The sequence below is a fragment of the Corythoichthys intestinalis genome, chromosome 3 (genome assembly GCF_030265065.1).
Source record: "Corythoichthys intestinalis isolate RoL2023-P3 chromosome 3, ASM3026506v1, whole genome shotgun sequence".
Taxonomy (NCBI): Eukaryota; Metazoa; Chordata; class Actinopteri; order Syngnathiformes; family Syngnathidae; genus Corythoichthys; species Corythoichthys intestinalis.
This window is the reverse complement of record NC_080397.1, coordinates 62878902-62901452: the sequence shown is the minus strand read 5'-3', so window position 1 is coordinate 62901452 and position 22551 is coordinate 62878902. Positions and strand designations below refer to the sequence as shown.

Here is a 22551-nt window from a genome sequence, read left to right as displayed (position 1 = left end):
AACAATGGGCTAACTTGCATTGCAAAAGTCCACTAGCTTCAATGCCATATAATGCTAATATTTACAAAAAATGTCTAACTTGCATAGCAAAAGTCCACTAGCTTCAATGCCATATAATGCTAATATTTACAAAAATTGGCTAACTTGCATTGCAAAAGCACGCTAGCTTATATGCTATATAATGCTAATGTTCACGACAATTGGCTAACGTGCATAGCAAAAGTCAGCTAGCTTAAATGCTATATAATGCTAATGTTTGAAACAACTGGCTAACTTGCATTGCAAAAGTCCCCTAGCTTCAATGTCATATAATGCTAATATTTACAACAATTGGCTAACTTGCATAACAAAAGTCCACTAGCTTAAATGCTATACAATGCTAATATTTACAACAACTGACTAACTTGCATAGCAAAAGTCCACTAACTTCAATGCCATATAATGCTAATATTATATAATGCTAATATTTACAACAATTGGCCGACTTGCGTAGCAAAAGTCCGCTATTTTAAATGCTGTATAATGCTAATGATTACAACAATTGGCTAACTTGCATTGCAAAAGCACGCTAGCTTCTATGCTATATAATGCTAATGTTCACGACAATTGGCTTACTTGCATTGCAAAAGTCCACTAGCTTCAATGTCATATAATGCTAATATTTACAACAATTGGCTAACTTGCATAGCAAAAGTCCACTGGCTTAAATGCTATACAATGCTAATATTTACAACAACTGACTAACTTGCATAGCAAAAGTCCACTAACTTCAATGCCATATAATGCTAATATTTACAACAATTGGCTAACTTGCGTAGCAAAAGTCCGCTACCTTAAATGCTGTATAATGCTAATGTTTACAACAATTGGCTAACTTGCATAACAAAAGAACGCTAGCTTAAATGCTATATAATGCTAATGTTCACGACAATTGGGTAACGTGCATAGCAAAAGTCCTCTAGCTTAAATGTAATACAATGCTAATATTTACAACAACTGACTAACTTGCATAGCAAAAGTCCACTAGCTTAAATGCTATACAATGCTAATATTTACAACAACTGACTAGCTTGCATAGCAAAAGTCCACTAGCTTCAATGCCATATAATGCTAATATTTACAACAATTGGCTAACTTGCGTAGCAAAAGTCCGCTGGCTTAAATGCTGTATAATAGGGTGACCAAACGTCCTCTTTTGCCCGGACAAGTCCTACTTTCACGTAGTATCCTCGTGGTCCAGGCGGGTTTTATAAATTCATAAAAATGTCCGTTTTTTATGATTTTTCACGGGACTAATTTGAAGAGAATCCCTCCGGCCGCTGGGTGGCAGCGCCTGCCTGCGATGACATGGCTCTTAGTAGTAGGGAGGGAAGGAATAGTTCTTCTTGTTTTTGTTGGCAGTTTACCTCTATCATGAGGCATTACCGCCATCTACTGGGTTGACGATTTGGCCACAATGCCTGAAGTTTTTTACGATAAATACGTATATAATGGCAACTGTTGACTTCTGTCGGAGCTTTGACTGTAAAATCCCATTTGGTGTCGCATCGTTGCGCTGCCGATGATTGTAAACTTTTATAGCAAAGTTTGATTTTTGCCTCAGCGAGCTATCAGTAAGCTAAACCGCGCTAGGCATTATGGGAAACGTAGTTTTGAACTGCTACGTTTGGAAACATGCTGGTTGAATAGTTTGTCAGTTTATTTCGGGTTTTGCTTGTGTGCAATCTAGAACATTGAATGAGAATATCAACTGAATGGGAATAACATGTTGCTATAGTAATTTATAAAATGTTTAGTTGGCACATAGCCTACTGTGTGTATGTTTTTTGACTGGACTACATTTTCATGGGTCTGGATTTGATATATTATATGCATTAGTCATTATTTTATTTTATTATTTTTTTCAAAATGGATTTTTCCATTCGGAGTGAGGGGACAAACTTTAAATATATTAAAGTGATATAGGCATCTTTGAGTGAACTTCGAGTAAAATTCAAGTATTTTGAGGCCGGGCTGAGTGTCCTCTTTTTTTGGAAGTCAAAATATGGTCACCCTACACTAGCTTCAATGCCATATAATGCTAATATTTACAACAATTGGCTAACTTGCGTAGCTAAAGTCCGCTAGCTTAAATGCTATATAATGCTAATGTTCACGACAATTGGGTAACGTGCATAGCAAAAGTCCGCTATCTCAAATGCTACATAATGCTAATGTTTACCAGATAGTTTCTGGTGCACAATGTCAGTTTTTTACAATATTGTTCAGCCCTAATGAGAACTTGTATTTTTTGTCCTTCTTTGGTCTGGTTTTCATGACTCAGTCAAGTAGTGTTCAAAAGGCAGGTTTTAACTGGAGATGAAATGGTGTTAAAATTACAGGCTGGGTGTAGACTGCTCTTCCTTGAACACAAGCAGGGTCCTTTTTCAATTAGCACCTACACTATAAGCCACCCAAACAGGACGCTCACACTTCCCATCAGCACCGCCACAGACAGCCTCCATATGTGCATGCTAATCAGCATCCCTCCAAAGGGAATAGCAAACTCCCCCACTTAGCATTGAGTCGCAGCGGGGATCAGATGACGTCAGCGTTGACTCACTCAATTCAAAGACACATGATATCAATTAGGTTTCCTGGACCTTACTTCAAAACTCGCAATCTTCTAATTGATGGTAGATTTGCATGTAATAGAAAAGTTACCAAACCGTTTGACCCAGTGGTGGAACAAATGTGAACGGGGCACGGGTGTGACGAGTAAAAACGGGACCCCCGCGGTAAACGTCCAGTGGGTGGGGGTTCCAGGGGAAGATAAATGGTGGGCACCGGGCCCTTCAAGATGATCAGCTGATGGGGTAGTGCTAATGGAAATTTTTTTTTACAGGCAGCAACCAGTCGAACAAGGGGGCCTGGGTAAAGCATGCTGTGAAATTTAACAAGATAACCAACTAAGAACAAAAGATAATCTAGATAAATTAGAATATACAGTATTTTTTGGACTATAAACCACTACTTTTGTCTCGCCATTTCTACCCTGCGGCTTTTATAAGGAAGCAGATTTTTTTTTTTTACAAACGAGCTTCATATTTTCCTGTTGAATTTTTTTTTTATGGTTAATTAGACATATTTTAAAAGAATGGCTTTCCAAATTTTGCCATGGCATAGCTCTCAGCTGCTACACTAGCACAAATAAAGCTTGCCAGAAGCTTGTCAGACTTGCTCAAAAACTTTTATAGATGAATATGGCTCCATATGATACTATATGCTACTAAAAAAGAGCAATTTTAAATGGCTGAGCATCCACTATTTGCTAAAAGAGAACGTGATGCTAGCGTGGATTAGCCGTTTTCAACTGGCATTCGGAGGACTTTGTTGCAACAGTATGCTACAAAAAAGCCTCTATATAAGGGCTAGCGCTAGATGTTAACCATTTTTAAGAGGATTTTATCCACTTCAAGTTTAGAAGGCAAGTTAAAGTGGATTGTGTATCTTTGCAAATGTGACCTCTTTTTTAAGCACTCAGACAACACAAGTTGGCGATGCGGATGCGTATTTATTTGGTTAATAGATATATTTTTGATCAATCAAATATTTCTATGTAACATCGATCCAGAGGTGGGTAGTATTGTGTTACATTTACTCAGTTACATTTATTTGAGTAACCTTTTGAGAAAAATGTAGTTGTAAGAGTAGTTTTATTAAGCCATTTAATTTTGCTTGAGTAGATTTGTGAAGAAGGACCGCTAATTTGGGCTACAGTAGTCGTTACATTTTTTTCTCTCGTGTGATTTTGACAAAGATCAGATCACATCTGATGGGGATTTTATGCAGAAATGTGAGAAATTCCATAAGGTTCACATTAGGGTTGTTCCGATCATGTTATTTTGCTCCCGATCCTTTTAGTTTGAGTATCTGCCGATCCCGATATTTCCCGATCCGATTGCTTTTTTTTTTTTGCTCCCGATTCAATTCCAATCATTCCCGATAATTTTTCCCGATCATATACATTTTGGCAATGCACTAAGAAAAAAATGAATAAAACTCGGACGAATATATACATTCAACATACAGTAGATAAGTACTGTATTTGTTTATTATGACAATAAATCCTCAATATGGCATTTACATTATTAACATTCTTTCTGTGAGAGGGATCCACGGATAGAAAGACTTGTAATTCTTAAAGGATAAATGTGACTTTGTATATTGTGACTAAATATTGCCATCTAGTGTATTTGTTGAGCTTTCAGTAAATGATACTGCAGCCATTTAACTTCTGCCCAAATGCATGATGGGAAGTGCAACCATGACTGTGCGTCGTGGTACCAATTGATATATCTTCTCTGCGTTGGGAAATAACATAGGGCGTTAAAAAAAAGATCAACTATTACCTTTCTTCCCCACATTGCTTTCCCACGATTATTCTAATTGTTGGGAGAGGGATTGTAAGGCTATAGCCATTTAAAAAAAGGCTCCAAAGGCTGCCAAAATTCACTCTACTCATTTTTCGCTGCCTTTTAGCGCTATATACTGTATGGGCAAAATGCCGCCATTATAGATTGAACGCGACAATGCGTGAGTGGGTCGTGCAGCGCATGCGTTAATTATTTAACGAGATTAATTTTAAAAAATTAATTACCGCCGTTAACGCAATAAGTTTGATAGCCCTACTTAATGCCAAAACTACTCTGGATGAGTGTAAGACATTTTGTCTGTAACCTTAAATACAATTAGAAAGCGATTTACGGTAAATAAAATATATTTATATATTAAAAAAAGGCATGTCCGATATTTTTTTGCCGATTCCGATACTTTGAAAATGACGTGATCGGACCCGATCGATCGGCATCTTTAGTTCACATGCATTTTCATACCAACGTATTACAGAAGTTAAATTGGATAAAATAAAATAAAAAAACAAAAATTCAATACAAAGGGAAACCATTTTCAGAAGCCCAATTTCAACTTAGTTTCTGTGGACAGTGGAAATAGTTTGGAATTAAACATTATAATGTTGTACATTTTTGTTAGCTGCTAACTAGGCTGTCAATAATTTTTTACATTTTTTTATGAATAATATCCATTTTGATGTTTTTAGTTAATCTTAATAATAAAAGAATTTCAACGTTTACATTTTTTCCCCATAATAATCAAACTTGATTGCAAACTTAAATGGTGATAAACATTGGTTTACAACAAAGCCTACGTATTTTTGATTTAATCAAATATAGACAGTAATTTTAAAGCAAACCTCTCTGTTTTCTAACACATTGTTTCAACAATACTAATGGCCTGAACTAATACCATTAGAAATTTACATTAAGCTATGATGTGACATGAAGTGCAAGAGAGCCACCTTGTGGAAAACATCTCTTGCAAAACTTGGTAGTACTGCATTCACCAAAATTTCCAGGCCGTATAAACTTTTCTTCAATATAACAAATACATCAATCTTGAAAAAGCCAACCGCTAGTCTGGTTCCCAGACAAAATGAAGTTAAAATATAGAGCAGCGGTATGGACTCACCCTCAGGACCCTGTTGGCAGTAATAACAGGGGGCTCGTCGTTGACAGCTGTAACTTGAATGAACACTGTGCGAGCATCACTTTGTTTCCTCAGGCCTGTGTCATTAGCAACCACTGTAAAGTTGTCTTCTAAGGTTTCGCTGCTGTCATGGACGTAGTAGATGAATTCGTGCTCCACCTGGTTAAAGTTAAGCAAATGATTAGAAACAACTGTTGTTTGTTTCTGTCAACGATAACCAAAATGTTTCGCCGATAACGAGCTAAAAACCTGTCTTGGGAGAGGGAAAAAAAAAAAAGACGAGACGAGACCAAAATGCGTCACAGTTTCCATCATATGGGTGATTCTCATGAAGCTAAGCTAAATTATTTCTTTGAAGGTTTTAGGGATAAAGTCATGGAAACCTGAAATAGTTCTTTTTGACTTGAAAGACGGTCTATTATGTGGCTCAAAGTAGTATTTTGTAGTGCTGCAACGATTAATCGATTAACTCGAGTAATTTGATTAGAAAAAATATTCAAATTAAATTTCGCTGCTTCAAGTATTCGTTTAATTAAAGTGCTGTCGTAATAGTTTGTTTTGAAAATGTTTGCATTTAGTTTTATTGATTTGGGTGGATACACTGCCCTCTAGTGGCAACAGTGAGTATAGGATAACTCATTTTACATGTCTGAATCCACCTGCTCCCTATTAAGATCAACATAAGCTAAGTTTTTGTTTGCGCTAATGTTTTTAATGCATGTGTAAGTATAGGTAGATTTAGCCGTTTTTTTGTGGTTATACGTGTTCGAAACATTTCTTAGGAGCATTGTTAAAAAAAAAAAAGTTAGCACTTTAGAGCATTTAAGCTAGAGGACTTTTGCTATGTAAGTTTGCCAATTGTTCTTTTGTTGTACTTAGATCCTCATTTATTAATTTTTCTATACAGTTTGAGGCTCAGCCCAGGTATTTTAATTTTTTATGTTCCTTATCCGATTACTCGATTATTCGAACTAGTTCATCGATTAATCGACTACTAAAATAATCGATAACTGCAGCCCTAGTACTTTGTATGTTTAACAAATTTTACAGTTTTAAATGCATGACTTTGAGTCATCACCTTATCATGGTGAAGGGGTTTGCGTTCCCAATGATCCTAGGAGCTATGTTGTCTGGGGCTTTAAGCCCCTGGCAGGGTCACCCATGGCAAACAGGTCCTAGGTGAGGGGCCAGACAAAGCATGACTCAACATGACCCTTTATGATGAATAAAATAAATGGACTCAGGTTTCCCTTGCCCGGACGCGGGTTACCGGGGGGGCCACCCTCTAGAGCCAGGCCTGGAGGTGGGGATCGAAGGCAAGCGTCTGGTGGCCGGGCCTGTCCCCGTGGGGCCCAGCCGGGCACAGCCCGAAAAGGCAATGTGGGTTCTCCTTCCCATGGGCTCACCACCTGTGGGATGGGCCAAAGGGGTCGGATGCGTAGGGAGTTGGGCGGCAGCCAAAGGTCTGACCCCTAGCTGCAGAAGTTAACTCTTGGGACATGGAATGTCACCTCTCTGGCGGGGAAGGAGCCCAAGCTGGTGTGTGAGGCAGTGACGTTCCAACTAGATATAGTCGGACTCTCCTGCACACAGAATTTGGGTTCTTGTACCAATCCTCTCGAGAGGTGTTGAACTCTCTTCCACGAACAGGTGTGGGCATACTTAATGCCCCCGGCTTGGCCCCTGTACGTCGGGCTTTACCCTGGTAGAAGAGAGGGTAGCCTCACTCCACCTTCTGGTGGGGGGACGGGTTCTGAAGGTTGTTTGTGCTTATGCACCGAACAGCAGCTCAGAGTACCCACCCTGTTTGGAGTCCTTGAAGGGTGTGCTGGAGAGAGGACTCCCTCGTTCTCCTGTGGGACAACCAAGACCTGGAGGGGCGTGATCGGGAGGAACGCCCCCCCCCGATCAGAACCCGAGCAGTGTTCTGTTATTGGACTTCTGTCCTTGTCACGTTTGTCTATAACGAACACCATGTTCAAACATAGGGGTGTCCATATGTGCACTTGGCACCAGGACACCCTGGGCCGCAATTCGATGATGGACTTTGTAATTGTGTCATCGGACTTGCAGCTGCATGCTTTGGACACTCGGGTGAAGAGAGGGGCGGAGCTGTCAACTGATCACCACCTGGTGGTGTGTTGGCCCTGACGGCGGGGGAAGATGCTGGTCCAAACGTATTGTGAGGGTCTGCTGGGAACGTCTGGCAGAATCCCCTGTCAGAAAGAGCTTCAACACCCACCTCCGGCAGAACTTCTCCCTTGTCCCGGGGGAGGTGGGGGACATTGAGTCCGAGTAGGTCGTGTTCCGCACCTTCATTGTTGAGGCTGCCGATCGGAGCTGTGGCCGTTAGGTGGTTGGTGCCTGTCGTGGCGGCAATCCCCAAACCCGCTGATGGATACCAGCGGTAAGGGATGCCGTCAAGCTGATGGAGGCCTACCGGGCGTTTTTGGTCTGTGGGACTCCGGAGGCAGCTGACAGGTACCGGCTGGCCAAGCGGACTGCAGCTTCGACGGTCGCCGAGGCAAAAAATTGGACATGGGAGGAGTTTGGCGAGGCCATGGAAAATGACTTCCAGACGGCTTCGATGAAATTGTGGTCCATCATCCGTTGTCTGTTATATATATGTTATACTTTCAAGAATCTAGACAACTTTAAGGTGAAGAAGGTCGATTCATAATGATTAATCGGTTATCAAAATAGTTGTCCATTAATTTGCTAATGCATTAGTTGTCGATTAATTGTTGCACCTCTACAACATTGCTTTAGCCTTTACTGGTTTGTGCCGAGTGACCATCACGGACTAAATGTAACTCATAACGTTAGCATAACATTCCCGTTAGTGTTAGCCTTGACTTTAGTGCAGGGAGTGTACTCTTAAACTCTTATTGTGTTGTTTTCGCTTTGTTGGCGTCGGCTATGGCTTACAGTCATCATGCTCTGTGCTTCCCATTTCAAAACCATTGGAAAACCCTCACCAAAGGCGCGTTGTCCTTGTAGATGCTACAATATGTGCTCACCTCTTAATCTTCATTCTAGATTGTTGAAAACCCAAATTTTTTTTCTATTTACTATTGAATGAAAACCTTTAAATTTTTACAGATGAAAACATTTTGAGAATCGTCGACGGAAACTAGATGAAAACACACTTTGACATGACTAAAATATGACTTTTAAGTATTTCATCCAAAAGACTTAAAAGTGCTGCCAAAAACAACACTTGAATAAATCTTCGGATAAGAAATAAAACAATAAAATGATGTTCAAAGAGTCAATCGGAGTTCAGTAAACTGCTTATACAGTGGAACCGCTCAAGTCAAAAGACAATGTATCAAACTCCAATTTGTCCTTGGAGTATCATACCTGCCTCCTGGTGAAGGACGTCAAGGGCACTCCGGGGTGTCGGGAGTGCTCGATGTGCCCGTGATTTGGGGGCTCAGTCACATTAAAAAGGAAGTTGATTCCAGTAAAATGTCGGTTTTTGACTTCAAGTATTTCCATCGTCAGGGCCTTGTAGCCGCCCTCATCCACTGTGAAATTGGACACCTGAAGTGGGATGAGGCGAGGTACGATATCAATCAATATGCTAATGTCGCCGACGTCGGTGACTCCATTGGTGGCTTCCAGAATGAAGGTGTCGTTAACTTTGTCGGGTTCCACCTGCACGTACTGGATGTTTCCGCTGTTAACATCCTTTTGTGTAAACGTCTTGACAGGAGACTCCTCGCTTCCGACGTAACGCTCGTCCGGTTCCACAAAATGTCTTAGAAAGCCGTGATAGGGGCCGGCCTTGACTGTGAACACAATCTCAGATGGCACGTTGTCTTCATGAGTCACCTGCGTGTCAGTTGGACAACATTAGTCAGTGTTAAGATTTTGAACTATCACGACAAGATAAGAAAAAACTAGAGTTGTCCGGTAATATGGGCCAACAAAAGCATGTAATATTACAAAATAGTATGTGTGCTGGGCAGGGGTCGCGTTAACCGAATATTTTCGTCGTTGACCGTTTTTTTAAAACGGTGACGGAAAAAACTGAAGTCCATCCGTCATTTTGACAGGTTGCAATTCACACCCCAGACCACAGGATAGCGAGTGAGCATATTGTAGCGTCGCCGGGGCTGTCATCAATGGGTTAATTTATGCACCAACGCGGGGCTGTCATTGGTGTGCTGGTGCACCAGCGTGACGCTCCGATTGGTGGACTAGATTGTGTCAGTGTATATAGTTGTTGTTGTTTTTGCATTGGTGAGGTGGCGGGAAGTTAATAAAGGAAAAGAGGAAAAAGGCTCGTGTGTTGTTTTCGCGGCCAAACTTCCGCTTAGCAAACGCTACAATATTAATAAGCTATTGTCTCTCTTGATGCATGAGGTCGCTGGCCTTACTCGGAAAAATGTCCGAACTAGCATTCAGGTGTAGCAAACACGGAAACGTTAGGAAGCTTTGGAGAGCATTGTCTAAGGCTACGTTCATTCTACAGGTTTAATGCACGAATCCAATTTTTTCGTGTTTTTCCGACTCGAGTCAGGCATTAACTTGACGGTCTGAACGGGACAAGTCGCATAGAAGTGGACCATTTCAAATCCGATCTGGGTCATTTTTTTATGTGGTTCAAATCCGATCTGGGCCACATTTTTCCAGACTGTGGCGGCGGTCTGTACCGTCCAGTGTCCCAAATCCGATTTCAGTTGTGCGTTATTAGCGCCTAGCTTGCAGTGAACACGGCTTTTGGGGAAGGGCCGGGCTTGACAACAGTCATAAAAAGATAAAAATGGGTTGAGGATAAGCATGAGAATGATCGGTTTTCTCTCTGCTCTATGTGAGCTATATTTCAACATTTCCTACACGGCCGAGAGTCGGGAGAGGGGTCTGGCTGCAGCCCGTCTTGGAGAGTCAGGTATGTGTGTGTCTGCCCGTATGTGTGTGTGTGTGTGACATGCACGGACAGTGCGTGCATGCGATCGATCCATATAAACTGTGAATATAAGCCTAAACGGGGATTATTTATGTCTGTTATTTGTGTCCCTTTGAAAAGCAAAATATGATAGCCTTGGAATGACGGATGACTTGTCATTTGTTTTGATGCTTCTGCGCACCGACGCGTGTCGGACTGCGAATTAGAGCGCATGCGTAATACTTGAATGGTCTCAATGGACAAAGGCAGTCTGAACGGGCACGCCAAAAAAACGGACATGACCAAAAAATCGGATTTGTGCATTAAGACCTGTAGTATGAACATAGCCTAATTAAATGAGCAGGGACAAACGGCTTGGAGTCAGAAGTACGTGCGCTATTCTAAAACCTGAACGCACCCCGAGTCTTGGATGACAAATCAACAGAGCAGAGAGTAGACACCACATGGCTGGTAGTTTCTTCAATTTATTCAGAGTTGAGTAAGTAACGCACCACTTTTGACCAACACTGCTATTGAATATGTCATTATTATCATTTTAAAAGTTTAAGTGACGGGTTAAAATAGACTATGACCGGATTTTTATGACCCTGTCAGTCAAAATGACAGACAACGAAAAAGTCTAGCGCAACCTCTGGTGCTGGGTTTATAAGGTAATGTATAACCCTGAAGCCTTTGTGCATGGGCTGGTCACAGTTTAGCTCAGCAGCTGTGTTTAGGGTGACCTCTAGATATCTCCAAAGTAAGATTCCTCTGATTTTTTAACTGAGGGAAAGAGCCAAATCACTAATGGTGCACAAATAAAATGAACAATAAATGAAAAATAATGAATATTAAACTCATCACATATAATTACTGCAGCACCAGAAATAGTCACAAAAAAATGTAATAAAATCCATAAATATATAAAGTAGTCCGAGCAAAACGTGATGCTTAGAACTGTCAAAATAAACGATTACTGGAGGAGAATAAAATTACTCGGATCACTTTTTTAACTCGAGTTGCTCGAGTATTCGTTTCAGCTCTAGTCATTACAAGAGAGACTAAGGTTCTTCACACTTTTCGGAGGTAAACTTTCAGCTACTGTAAACTTTCACTTTTAACCGAAAACTGAAAATGCAATTTTAGCTATTTCCGGCCAATGCTTTCAGTGCCAAATTTTTCGTCACATCTCTAATCATTACTAAAGCACCACAATCCAATTAGCAATAATATGTTAAGTCCATGACCGCTTATATCCGTATTGGTTTGATATCGGTATCAGATTTTTGCAGTTGGAAAACATCGGGATATCCATTATCGAACAACTCTACTCGGAATGTCTTAACACTTACTTCAAGTTTCGTCTCATCAATCTTGACTGGTTTTCCTTCTTCTACCAGGAGATTGTTGCGGTGCTGCAAAATGGGCGGCCTCTGATGACTCTCCAGGTAAACCTTCACATTGATCCTCGCCACAAGGTTGATATCTTTAGCCGTTACCGTCAAGTCGAAATGGTCCGACAGCTGTTTACTGTCATCGTGTCGATACGAGATGAATCCGTTCTTGAGATCAGATAGCGTGAAAGACTCCACCGCTATTTCGTCCCGGTAAAGTCTCCCGTGCTTAGGCGTGTCGTTCAACTTAATAGCGACTTCTTCGTCACTTCGAACGTCCAGATTAGACGTGACGGTAAAATTGCTCGCGGAAATGGAAACAGACTGTCCTTTCTGCACCATTAAACCAGTATTGTTGGCAACTTTCAAGAAAGGTTCCTGGGCGTTGATATCAAGAAGACTCGAAACAAAGTTTTTGCCATCGGACACAAAAAGCACAAACCTGCCAACGCTTGCGCCTCTGTGAATAAACAACACTTTCTTGTCCTCTAAATCCTTTTGGCGGAACTCAAACAGACGATGACTGGTGTCGTTTGCTAGGACTAAATCTCCCAAAGGGATTCCGCGACGGATGTAGATCAACTGGCCGTCGTCGAAATCAGAATCCGGGTCGTGGTAAAGCAAATCGTCCACGGTGAGCAATCTCTGTCCCTCTCTTACGACGTGGAAAACTTTATCAATGACCCGTACCGGTTTCTGATCATTGACGAGTTGAATAGATATGTTAAAGGTTCCTTCCTTGGAGCCAATTTCGTCCTCTGCGACGAAAGATTTGAAGCCTCTAGTGGTCGAGGCGATGAAAGTAAATTCATCTTGAATGGTTTCACTATCGTCGTGGACGTACAGAATCCGGTCTTCTAGGAGATCTTGATTGCTGAAGGTTAAGATGTTGTCATAGCTGGAGTTTGAATTTGACTGAGTAATGCGAGCGAGTTTTCCATGTTTAGGACTGCTTATCACAGTGTAGTACATATCTTGAGTGAGCAAGGTTTCTGCGAACAGCTCATTTTTGGTGATCAGCTTACTCTCCCCCTCTTGTAGAAGCAGTCCGGCAAGCCTGATGAAAACATTGTTGACGTCGGCTTTAATCGCGAACTGGAAATCGTAGTTCTGGGACTGAGCGTGTTTGGAAAACAAGTGGAACTTGAATCTGTCGTGCGTGTCTTCGTGAGGCCGGTCGACTAGTTCATAGTGGACCTTTTGATCTGTGACGTCTCTTTGACTAAAAGTTGAGTTCTTCGCCAAAACAGTAGTGTCCAGGAGCAGTTTTCCTTTTTTTGGTGTGGTGAGAACCCGAAAATAAAGGTCTTCATCGGGGACAATCACACCTTTTGCTACAGCTAACAGATGCTCCGAGTCTAGTGTTGCTTTCCTAGCTTTATCCAAGTTTATAACGACGTTCCTCACCAAATTATACTGCACCCATTGCACGGTGATTGGGAAAAGTATTTCCGTGGTAGCCCTTGCAGCTACGTGAACTTTACATTTGAAGTGATCAGAAACATTGGATGTCTGTATCTCGTGGTATGTGCTTACATACCTCAACCGTCCTTTTTCTAGAAGCCTCTGAGAAAACGAGTCAATAGGCCTCCATTCGCCACTTGAGTGAAGTCTCTGGAGCTCTCCGTACTGCGGTTGTTCAGTGACGTCGTAACGGATGTCAATCAATTGTTTCACAGCGTTAGTTTCCACAGACAGTTGTTCGGAACCAATCACAGCCATCTCTCCTTGACTAATATTCAGACCTGTGTTGTTGGCAATTTTATACTCAAGCGCTACAGCTATTACCCTTAAAACCACAGTGTTGCTAACCTTCTCCCCGTCACTTACTCTTAGGACTATCCTTGAGTTTTTAACGCCCGTGTGAACATAATACACTCTCGATTCTTGCAGGTCTGAGTGAAAGAACGAGGTCACCGACGTTCCTGGGTTGTTCTCGAGTTCTAAATACCCCGCGTCTGCGTTCAGGTTCCCAAGCACGGTAAAAACAAGATTGCTATAGTTGCTGTCGATGTCCGTAGCCTTCAGAACATCTGTGGTGAGGCGTTTTTTGGAGTTTTCCAACAAGACAAAAAGATTTCCCTCAGGGAGACTCAACTCAGGGGCATCATTGGTTGGCGTTACTGTAATGTTGAAGCGATACAATTTCTCACCTTTGAGATACTCCGGAACTTCTTTCCGACTGCTGGAAAATATCGAAAACGTGAAGAAGTCATCCGGATCTTCGGAACCTCCGTGGATGTACATTACTCGTTCGTGCCAAAGGTCTAACATGCTGAAAGTATTCTGAGGTTGGTCCGGATCCACGTCGAGCCTGATCTGACCGCGTATTGGCTGGTCTTGAATTTGGAATACGATCTGAGACTGACGAATACCGAGCGTCTTGAAATCCAAGAGTATCTTGATGTGTTTGGCGTCAAGAGACGCTCGACCTCCTTCTTCAACCGTAAGGGGTTTTAACCTCACAAAATTGGAGCCGTACCTTCTGTCCAAACCCCTCGCAAGCGTTGACATGTGCAGAGACGGTGTTGGAGTTACCAAGAAAAACAGGGATTCCAGGGCATTTGTTGGACTCGCGGTGGTCAATAACGCTGGTTCTTTCTCAGGTTCGCAGCCAACTGAGATATCCTTTGTGACGATTGCATTGACGAGCCCCACCTTCACTCCGTTCGCTTGGATGTTCTTCATACATCCTTTGAAAGAGCCTCCACGCATTCGTTTTCCTGACAAAGACACCAACCCGACCTTTCGGACTTCTGATCTGGTGCTGTCATCGATGCCTCCTATAAAAGCGTAGCCTTTAAACTGCAGTCCCTTTGATCGAGAGCCGACGCTGCTTTTCACATTTTCTCCATCGACCGTTAGCTCGAGCGTTTTGGAATTCAAGCGCATCTTGATAGCGTGCCATTTCCGGTCATTGATAAACGTAAGTGAACGAAGCTCGATTTTGCTCCCGCCTCTTCCGACGATAGCCACCAGCGAGCCGTCTTTAATCTCCAATGCCGCAAAGTCGCCCTCTTTGGCAGAGTAATAGAGGACTATACCCTCGCTGGCTGAGGTATGTACAGCACATTCGAACACAGTTTCTTGCTGACCATTTAAAAGAGGAAGAGAAATGTAGGCTCTGGAGCTAAAGAAGCTAACGGGGTCCGCTTCGGTGGCAAAAAACTGGGGACTACAACCTAGCGATACTTCATGAACAGTCTTGAATCCTGTGTAAGGCCTCAAGGATGACAGCAAGTCGTGTTCATTGAAGATGACGTCCTCCATGCAGCCTCGAAAGCTTGTCTGGTCTCTAGGGAGGTAAAGTCTGTCAAGGCCACCCGAACCTCCCACGTAGATACCATCTAAGATGTTGAGAACATGATGAGAGCCCGGGATCTTTGCGCTTGTGTGGGAGTTTTTGTCCACTGTCAGATTGACGTTGCGCTTAAAATGGATGATGTCCACCGAATGCCAGGCGAGGTCGTTGAGTTGCGTGGCTCTGTCAGACTGCAATACTTGCTCCCCGGATCCAAAGTCCAGTTTCAGCTGGGAAAAGAAAGACAAAACATGTTACAAGTATAGCCCAGAGAAAAATATGGAACTGTTATACCCAATAACAACACTACAGGGAATGAGCAACATTTGAAATCATCGCGGCTGAAGTCAGCGCACGCGCACTTCCTTTTAAAACAGAGGTCGGGAGCCTATGGTTCGTGAGCCAGATATGGCTCTTTTGACGGCTGCATCTGGCTCGCAGACAAACCTTCAATTATTAAAAAAAAAACAAAAACAAAAAAAAGTTTCGTCGTGTAATGGTGTAGTAGTGTAATAACCTTGAGCAAAAATACCGCGGTTTCACGGTATCACGGTATTGCAATTATAGTTCCAAAATGTGTTATTTTGAGATGTATGGGTTAAAAAAAACTTTTGATTTTTGATTTTTTTTTAATTTTCAGAACATATTTGCAAATTGGTCAATGAATATAATGTTAAAATCGATAAATTAATTAACAAAAAATAACAAATATTTTAAATAAAATTAAAATAAATAGCACTTGTAGACTACCCACAGCTCAGGTTGCTCAAGATTAGAGCAAGAACAAAAATAATTGCTATAAAAAAGTAAAAACATTTCTAAATAAAATTAAAAAATATACACTGCACAATTTTATTGTTTTTTTAGGGGGGGGGCTCAAGTTTCACCATTTTTAGCCATTGTGTCAACTCTAGTCTACATGTCATGCCTTTTTGTTAAAAACACATAAAGAATTCATAAGTTATTAAATTAGTTAAAAATGTATAAGTTAGTCAAAATGTAAATATTGTTGTGTAAAGGTTTCATCTTAAAAAAACATTCGGAGTGAGAACTCTCCTTGTCCAGCGGACGTGGATTTGTGCTTGGGGTCATCTTTGGCGCTATTCTTTTCCCCTTCGTTCAAGCTCGTTTCTCAGCGGCTATAACCTCGACGAAGTTGCTCTCCCAGCTAAGACTTGGCTAACATTCGTCTTTGTAAGATTTTGGTTAGTTTCTATTTTGAATTTGAAAGGAAAATGTGTTTTATTTTTAGCTAACTTTTTCATGGAGTTCATGAATATAACTTCCTCACAATCTGTTGTTTGTGCTAATGAAGCTATTCACACGTGTTAAAAATACTAAATGTATACATTTTGTATGTTTAAGTTACCATGATATGAGACCTTCATAAATTCAAGAAAAGTACGCCTTTTGTTTGGAGTGTTTCTTTTTTGGTTCGCTCGATGTCTAGCAGAATAGCGTTACTGACACACACACACACAACAACAACCGGAGGAGAGGGAGGAGTGAGCGCTCATGCTCCAAGACACTTCTGGCTGCATTTTTGGGACATGTAAAATAGCGAATACTGTGCTGCGGTATGACGGAAAATTTTAGTGGTTTTGAAACCGTGGCGTTTTTATACCACGGTAAACCTTGAATCCGGTAACCGACACATGTCTAATGTGAACCTGGCGAGCTGGCACTCACCCTACCCACCGACGTCACAAAATCACGTGCTCGCTGTATGGTTCCGCCCACTTGTCCGTCATTTTGTGTCTGTATTATCAATGGTCTCAATTGATCGAGCAATTTATAATGCATTTCATGGTAGACCCGGTGCTTTCGGATGCCGTAAACTCACTTGATGCGTTGCATAAAAGGCGTTATGTGGAAAAGCTTCAGTTTATCCATTCGCCAGATCCATATTTGATGCCTAAATCGATGTTTTTCCACCCGCTGTCTCCGCCGTATTTGCCTGACATCTGCTAGCTACCCTGAACTGTAAAACTATCTTGTCCACACAAAATCAGCCTATTCTCACGAAAGTTTGAAAAACTTTAAGAGCTTGGAGGCTTATAAATACTTCGTTGCCGGTTGGGTGAAACAGGTCCTCGTCCACGAAAATTCGGCAGGAATCTATCTTGTGCTTGGAAAGGTGAGTTACGAAATTTTCAATTCAAAATCTTTTGCTATTGCTAACATCCACTGTCAAGTCTAATGTATTTCATGTCGTTTGTCAATGGAGTTAGGGCTTTTAATGTTTATATGGTTTAGCGATAGCACTCTCACTACATACATACGTGTATGTTGTCGGCGATTAGCCTAGCAATGATCTTAATTGTGGTTGTCAGCCCAAAAACCTCTAAATATATATTAAATGCATCTTACCAGATATAAAATGACTACTACATAATCTGTGGTAATCGTTTGGAGCCCAGTTTTCTTGTCGAATTGCAGCAGCCCATCTCGCTCTCTTCTCTCCGGGTCTCTCGGAATCCGGTAGAACTTCAAGTCTCTCCGTTTTCTCCGTCTATCTTCTCTGTTATTGCAACCAACCGCCACACACGCCTTTACCATTTTGATTATTAATGCTAACGAGCAGAAAAACACGTCGTAAATAGGAGGAATGTACGTAGCCGTAACAGGGAAACATGATGTGTTGACGGACAATTGGGCGGCACCAGTCAGGAGGAAGGAGTTGTGACGTCATGTGGGTAGGGTCTATTGGGTTTGGACTGTCAGATTGATGATCCCCGCCGCATCTGGCGCACTGACGTTCAGTGAGCGTGATTGCTGTGTGGATCTGGCGAGCTGAGGCCGGATCAGGTGCATAGTCACCTGCTATTGGTCATGGTGCTATGGGTCATCGATGATCTTCGTGTGTGCTTATGTTGTTTTTTTATTGGCATGCGTAGTCAGTCCAATTGACTCGCGCTAGCTTAGCCACTCCAGAGCCCTGAAACTAACAATCAACGGACAAACTACATGGAATTTGTTGAAGTCCAACGAATAATTAAACCCTCGTTAACTCAAAGTTTAAGCCTGATGTCAAAAGTTCTGAACTTCCCCTTTAAGTCTAACCTAGAACACAGCTCCTATTTTATACATAAAGAAGGGTATAGATGGGAGCTACAAAAGTGACACATTCCATGTCACCTGTTGGGGGAATTTGAGATTCTAAGCCGGAAGAGCGCGATTATCTCTTTGCCTTGAGCCATACCCTGAGAGCATCGTGTCACCTTCTCCAACTAATTCTGATGACAAGCTTGTCAAGGCTTGCAGCGGAGTCCCTGCTAATCGCGCGCAGGCTTCCAAAGAGATGCTCAAGCCTGACTCACAATTGTTCACTTGTGCCAGTGAACACAACAATTATTTGGTGTCCTGAGCCTGCTGAAGGAAGAGCGGCTGAGCGGGCACTACTCATGCTCACTCAAGTACGGCAATAAACAGTGTGATTCACTTTGTGCTCTTTCGCAGTCGCTTGGTCAAAACAATCACTTGATTTTGACAGGAAATGCTAAAATGCATTCCTCGGGAATTTTCCTTCGCGTTTCCTTCTGCTCGTCATACTTTTTCACTCTGTATTCAGATTTCATTTTGCAGCGGTCATTTTATTCTGTTATGAATCTTTCCTTCAATGCACACAGGGCTAAAAATACTTCATCCTAGTATGGCAGACATTACATCTTTTACATTTTATTTTGGAATTTGCTTCTGTTCAAAGGCCATTGAGGTAGTACTAATCGAACTATGCCTAACTTTTCAGTGAGAAATACAATGGTATGAAAAAGTATTTGAACCTGCATAAAATCAGCATCAAATGTGAGCTGACCTTTTGTCAAAATCACACAGATGAAAAAACAGTGTCTGCTTTAACTAAAACCACCCAAACATTGATAGGTTTTTTATATTTTAATAGGAATAGTATGCAAACAATGAAAGAAGGAGGAAAAATAAGTGAACCATCACATTTAATATTTTGTGCCCCACCCCTTTGGCAGCAATAAATTCAACCAGACGCTTCCTGTAGCTGCAGATCAGTCTTGGCACATCAATCAGGACTAATCTTGGCCCATTCTTCTCTATAAAACTGTTGTAGTTCAGTCAGATTCCTGGGATGTCTGGCATGAATCGCTGTCTTTAGGTCATGCCACAGCATCTCAATGGGGTTCAAGTCTGGACTTTGACTTGGCCACTACAGAACTGTATTTTGTTCTTCTGAAGTTGATTTACTTCTCTGTTTTGGATCATTGTCTTGTTGCAGCACCCATCCTCTTTTTAGCTTCAACTGTCTGACAGACGGCCTGAGCTTTTCCGGCAAAACATCCTTTTGAATTCATTCGTCCATTAATGATTGCAAATTGTCCAGGTCCTGAGGTAGCAAAACAGCCCCAAATCATGATGCTCCCTCCACCATGCGTCACAGCGGGGATGAGGTGTTGATGTTGGTGAGCTGTTCCATTTGTCCTCCACACATAACGCTGTGTGTCACTCCCAAACACTTCCACTTTGGTTTCATCAGTCCACAAAATATTGAGCCAAAACTTCTGTACGGTGTCCAAGTGCCTTTTTGCGAACATTAAACGAGCAATAATGTTTTTTTAGACAGACGTGGCTTCCTCCTTGGAGTCCTCGCATCAACACCATTCTTGGCCATAGTATTACATATAGTTGATGTGTGCACAGTAAGCCTGAACGATATATCGTTTAAACATCGCCATCGCGATGTGTGCGTGCGCGATAGTCCCATTGCAAGGACGTGCGCTAGTTTTTATTTTTTTTAATCCACATACGCCCTGCTTTCTGCTCTGGCAGAGCCTCATACCCTACCTCTCCCAGCTCTTTGAACCTCACAGTCACTGCAGCACTTGCTTATTAAAGTTAACGACGCTGGTATCTTTGATCTTGCCAACGAAGCGGACATCACAGCGCAGCAGCTGTCAATCATTGTTTAACTTGTTAAACAGTTTCTGCAAGGAAGCCGCTTTGGAATGAATGTGTGGAGACGTTTGAGACATATAAATTAAATGCCAGAAGTGATCATGCGGAGTTTGTAATTTCTACATGTCCACCAAGAGTCACAGCTAAGGTAGATGAACAGAAGTATTTAATAAAGCCAAGCATTTTTCAACTACAGTACTTTATTCTTGTTCAAAAATGATTTGGTTGGACAGGTATGTTTTTAAACTGATCATAATTATTACATTTGAAGTGCTTAAAACCATTTATTAATATATATATATATATATATATATATACATTATATATATAAAATATATAATATATATACATAAATTTTTTTAAAAATCATACTTTGGGGAAAAAGTGAGAGAAAAACATGCCTTATATGTATCTCTTTCCAATGCTAAATCTGCTTAAATACATTGAGCACACACACAAAAAAAATACAAATTTGGGGGGGCGGGGTGCCCAACTTCGCGGTTTTTCACTTATCGCGGCGGGTTCTGGTCCCCATTAACCGTGAAAAACGATGGATCACTGTACACTGGTCATTGTGAGTCATCCAAAGTCTTTCCAAACAGCTATTCAAGTCATCTAGTGAAAATTCCTTTAAAAAAAAAAAAAACAATATATATTAATATCGCAATATAATATCGCAAACCCCAAAAAAATCGCAGCAGTAGTTTTTTCCAATATCGTTCAGGCCTAGTGCACAGAGATATTGGACTGTGCCAGTGATTTCTGTAAGTCTTAAGCAGACACTCTAGGGTTCTTTTTTTTACCTCTCTGAATATTCCGCTCTGAACTCTTGGCGTCATTTTTGGTGCATGTCCACTCCTTGGGAGAGAAGCAACAGTGCCAAACTCTCTCCATTTGTAGACAACTCCTCTGACTGTCGTTTGATGAACATCCAGACTTTTAGAGATGGTTTTGTATCCTTTCCCACATTTATACAAATCAACAATCCTTGATCACAGGTTTTCAGACAGCTCTTTTGACCGAGCCATGATGCACATCAGACAATGCTTACCAGGTGTGTGTTTTATAGTGGGCAGGGCAGCTTTAAACCACTCATCAGTGATTGGACACACACCCGACTTAAATTGTTTGGTAAAAATTGGTTTCTATCGCTCTTTAAGTCTCCTTACGTCGAGGGTTCACTTACCGTATTGGCCTGAATATAAGACGGCTCTGATTATAAGACGACCCCCTCTTTTTCAAGACTCAAGTTTGAGAAAAGACTTTTTGAACACCAAATTAATTTTTATACAGAAAATAATTACAGTATATCTGAAACAAATGATTATAACAATATATTTGAAAGAAAAAGCATGTCATTTTGCCTTATTCAAATCTTAATATCTGAACATTTAAATATGTAAACTAAAGTGCAATCACATTCGTAAATGAATGGCTTCTGGTTTTTGAAATGTAAATAAACCAATCTATTGTGATCAAACAACAAAATTGCAATAACTGCATTCACCATCAAAGTGAAGTCTAACTGTAACTGTAGTCTTGAAACTAATCTGAATAAGGAAAAACATTGCAATAAAATAATGCAAACTGGTTAAATTTGAGATTAGCTGAGATCTGTCATGACAGAACATCGCTTCAATGATATCTGACGCCATCTAGCGTCGTGAATGGGTATAATGTCTAGACAGCGAATATAAGACGACCCCCACTTTTTCGGTCTTATTTCAATGCAAAAAACACCGTCTTATATTCGGGCCAATACGGTAATTATTTTCCCCCCTTCTGTCATTGTTTGCATGCTATTCTCATTAAAATATGAAAACCTATAAATGTTTGGATGGTTTTAGTTAAAGCAGACACTGTTTTTACACCTGTGTGATTTTGACAAAGATCATATCACATTTGATGGTGATTTTATGCAGAAATGTGAGAAATTCCAAAAGGTTCAGATACTTTTCTTACTACTGTACGCATTTAAAATCAATCAATTCAGTCAAATAAGTGACTGACGCCAGTGGATGTTACTACTTAGCACAGAGCCAGCGCTAAGCTAGTTAGCGATGATGCTAATCAGTAGAGGTGAGAATCTTGGGGCACCTAACGATTACGATTCAGAGGCTACGATTCGATTATAAATCGATTATTGATGCACCCCCCGCCGCCCCAACCCCCCCCGGCTTTTAACGTTTCGTACATTAGTTCTAACATTGTTCAAAAAAATCCTCTCAGGCTAAACCAAACAACTATTTCAGTATCAAGTTAACAGTTAACAGTAAATAAAATACACAAGTCCCCATGCTGTATCAGCAGCTTTAAACTACATTCAAATAATTTAATGTTGTGAATCAACCGTTAAAGTTGTTCAAATTGCTCCCGTTATTCCATAATTTCCCTTCTGTCTTCTTGCGAAATGTGAAAGTTTTAAAACTGTTTCATCATTTAAAGATAGATTCAAGTCAAGATTTTGCCGATTTAGGAGTATTTTACATAAAAAG

The 22551-nt window shown here is 41.1% G+C and overlaps 1 protein-coding gene across 1 annotated transcript in view; it reads right to left on the bottom strand.

Annotated features, from left to right (window-relative positions):
* Positions 1-22551, bottom strand: part of cspg4ba (chondroitin sulfate proteoglycan 4ba) — a 63989-nt gene that overhangs the window by 15412 nt on the left and 26026 nt on the right. Inside the window, exons 3-5 of the mRNA XM_057832593.1 lie at positions 11791-15363; positions 8908-9381; positions 5527-5703 (exon numbers count right to left, since the gene is read on the bottom strand). Of these exons, the coding sequence (XP_057688576.1) occupies positions 5527-5703; positions 8908-9381; positions 11791-15363 (4224 nt within the window). The remainder of the gene's footprint in view (positions 1-5526; positions 5704-8907; positions 9382-11790; positions 15364-22551) is intronic.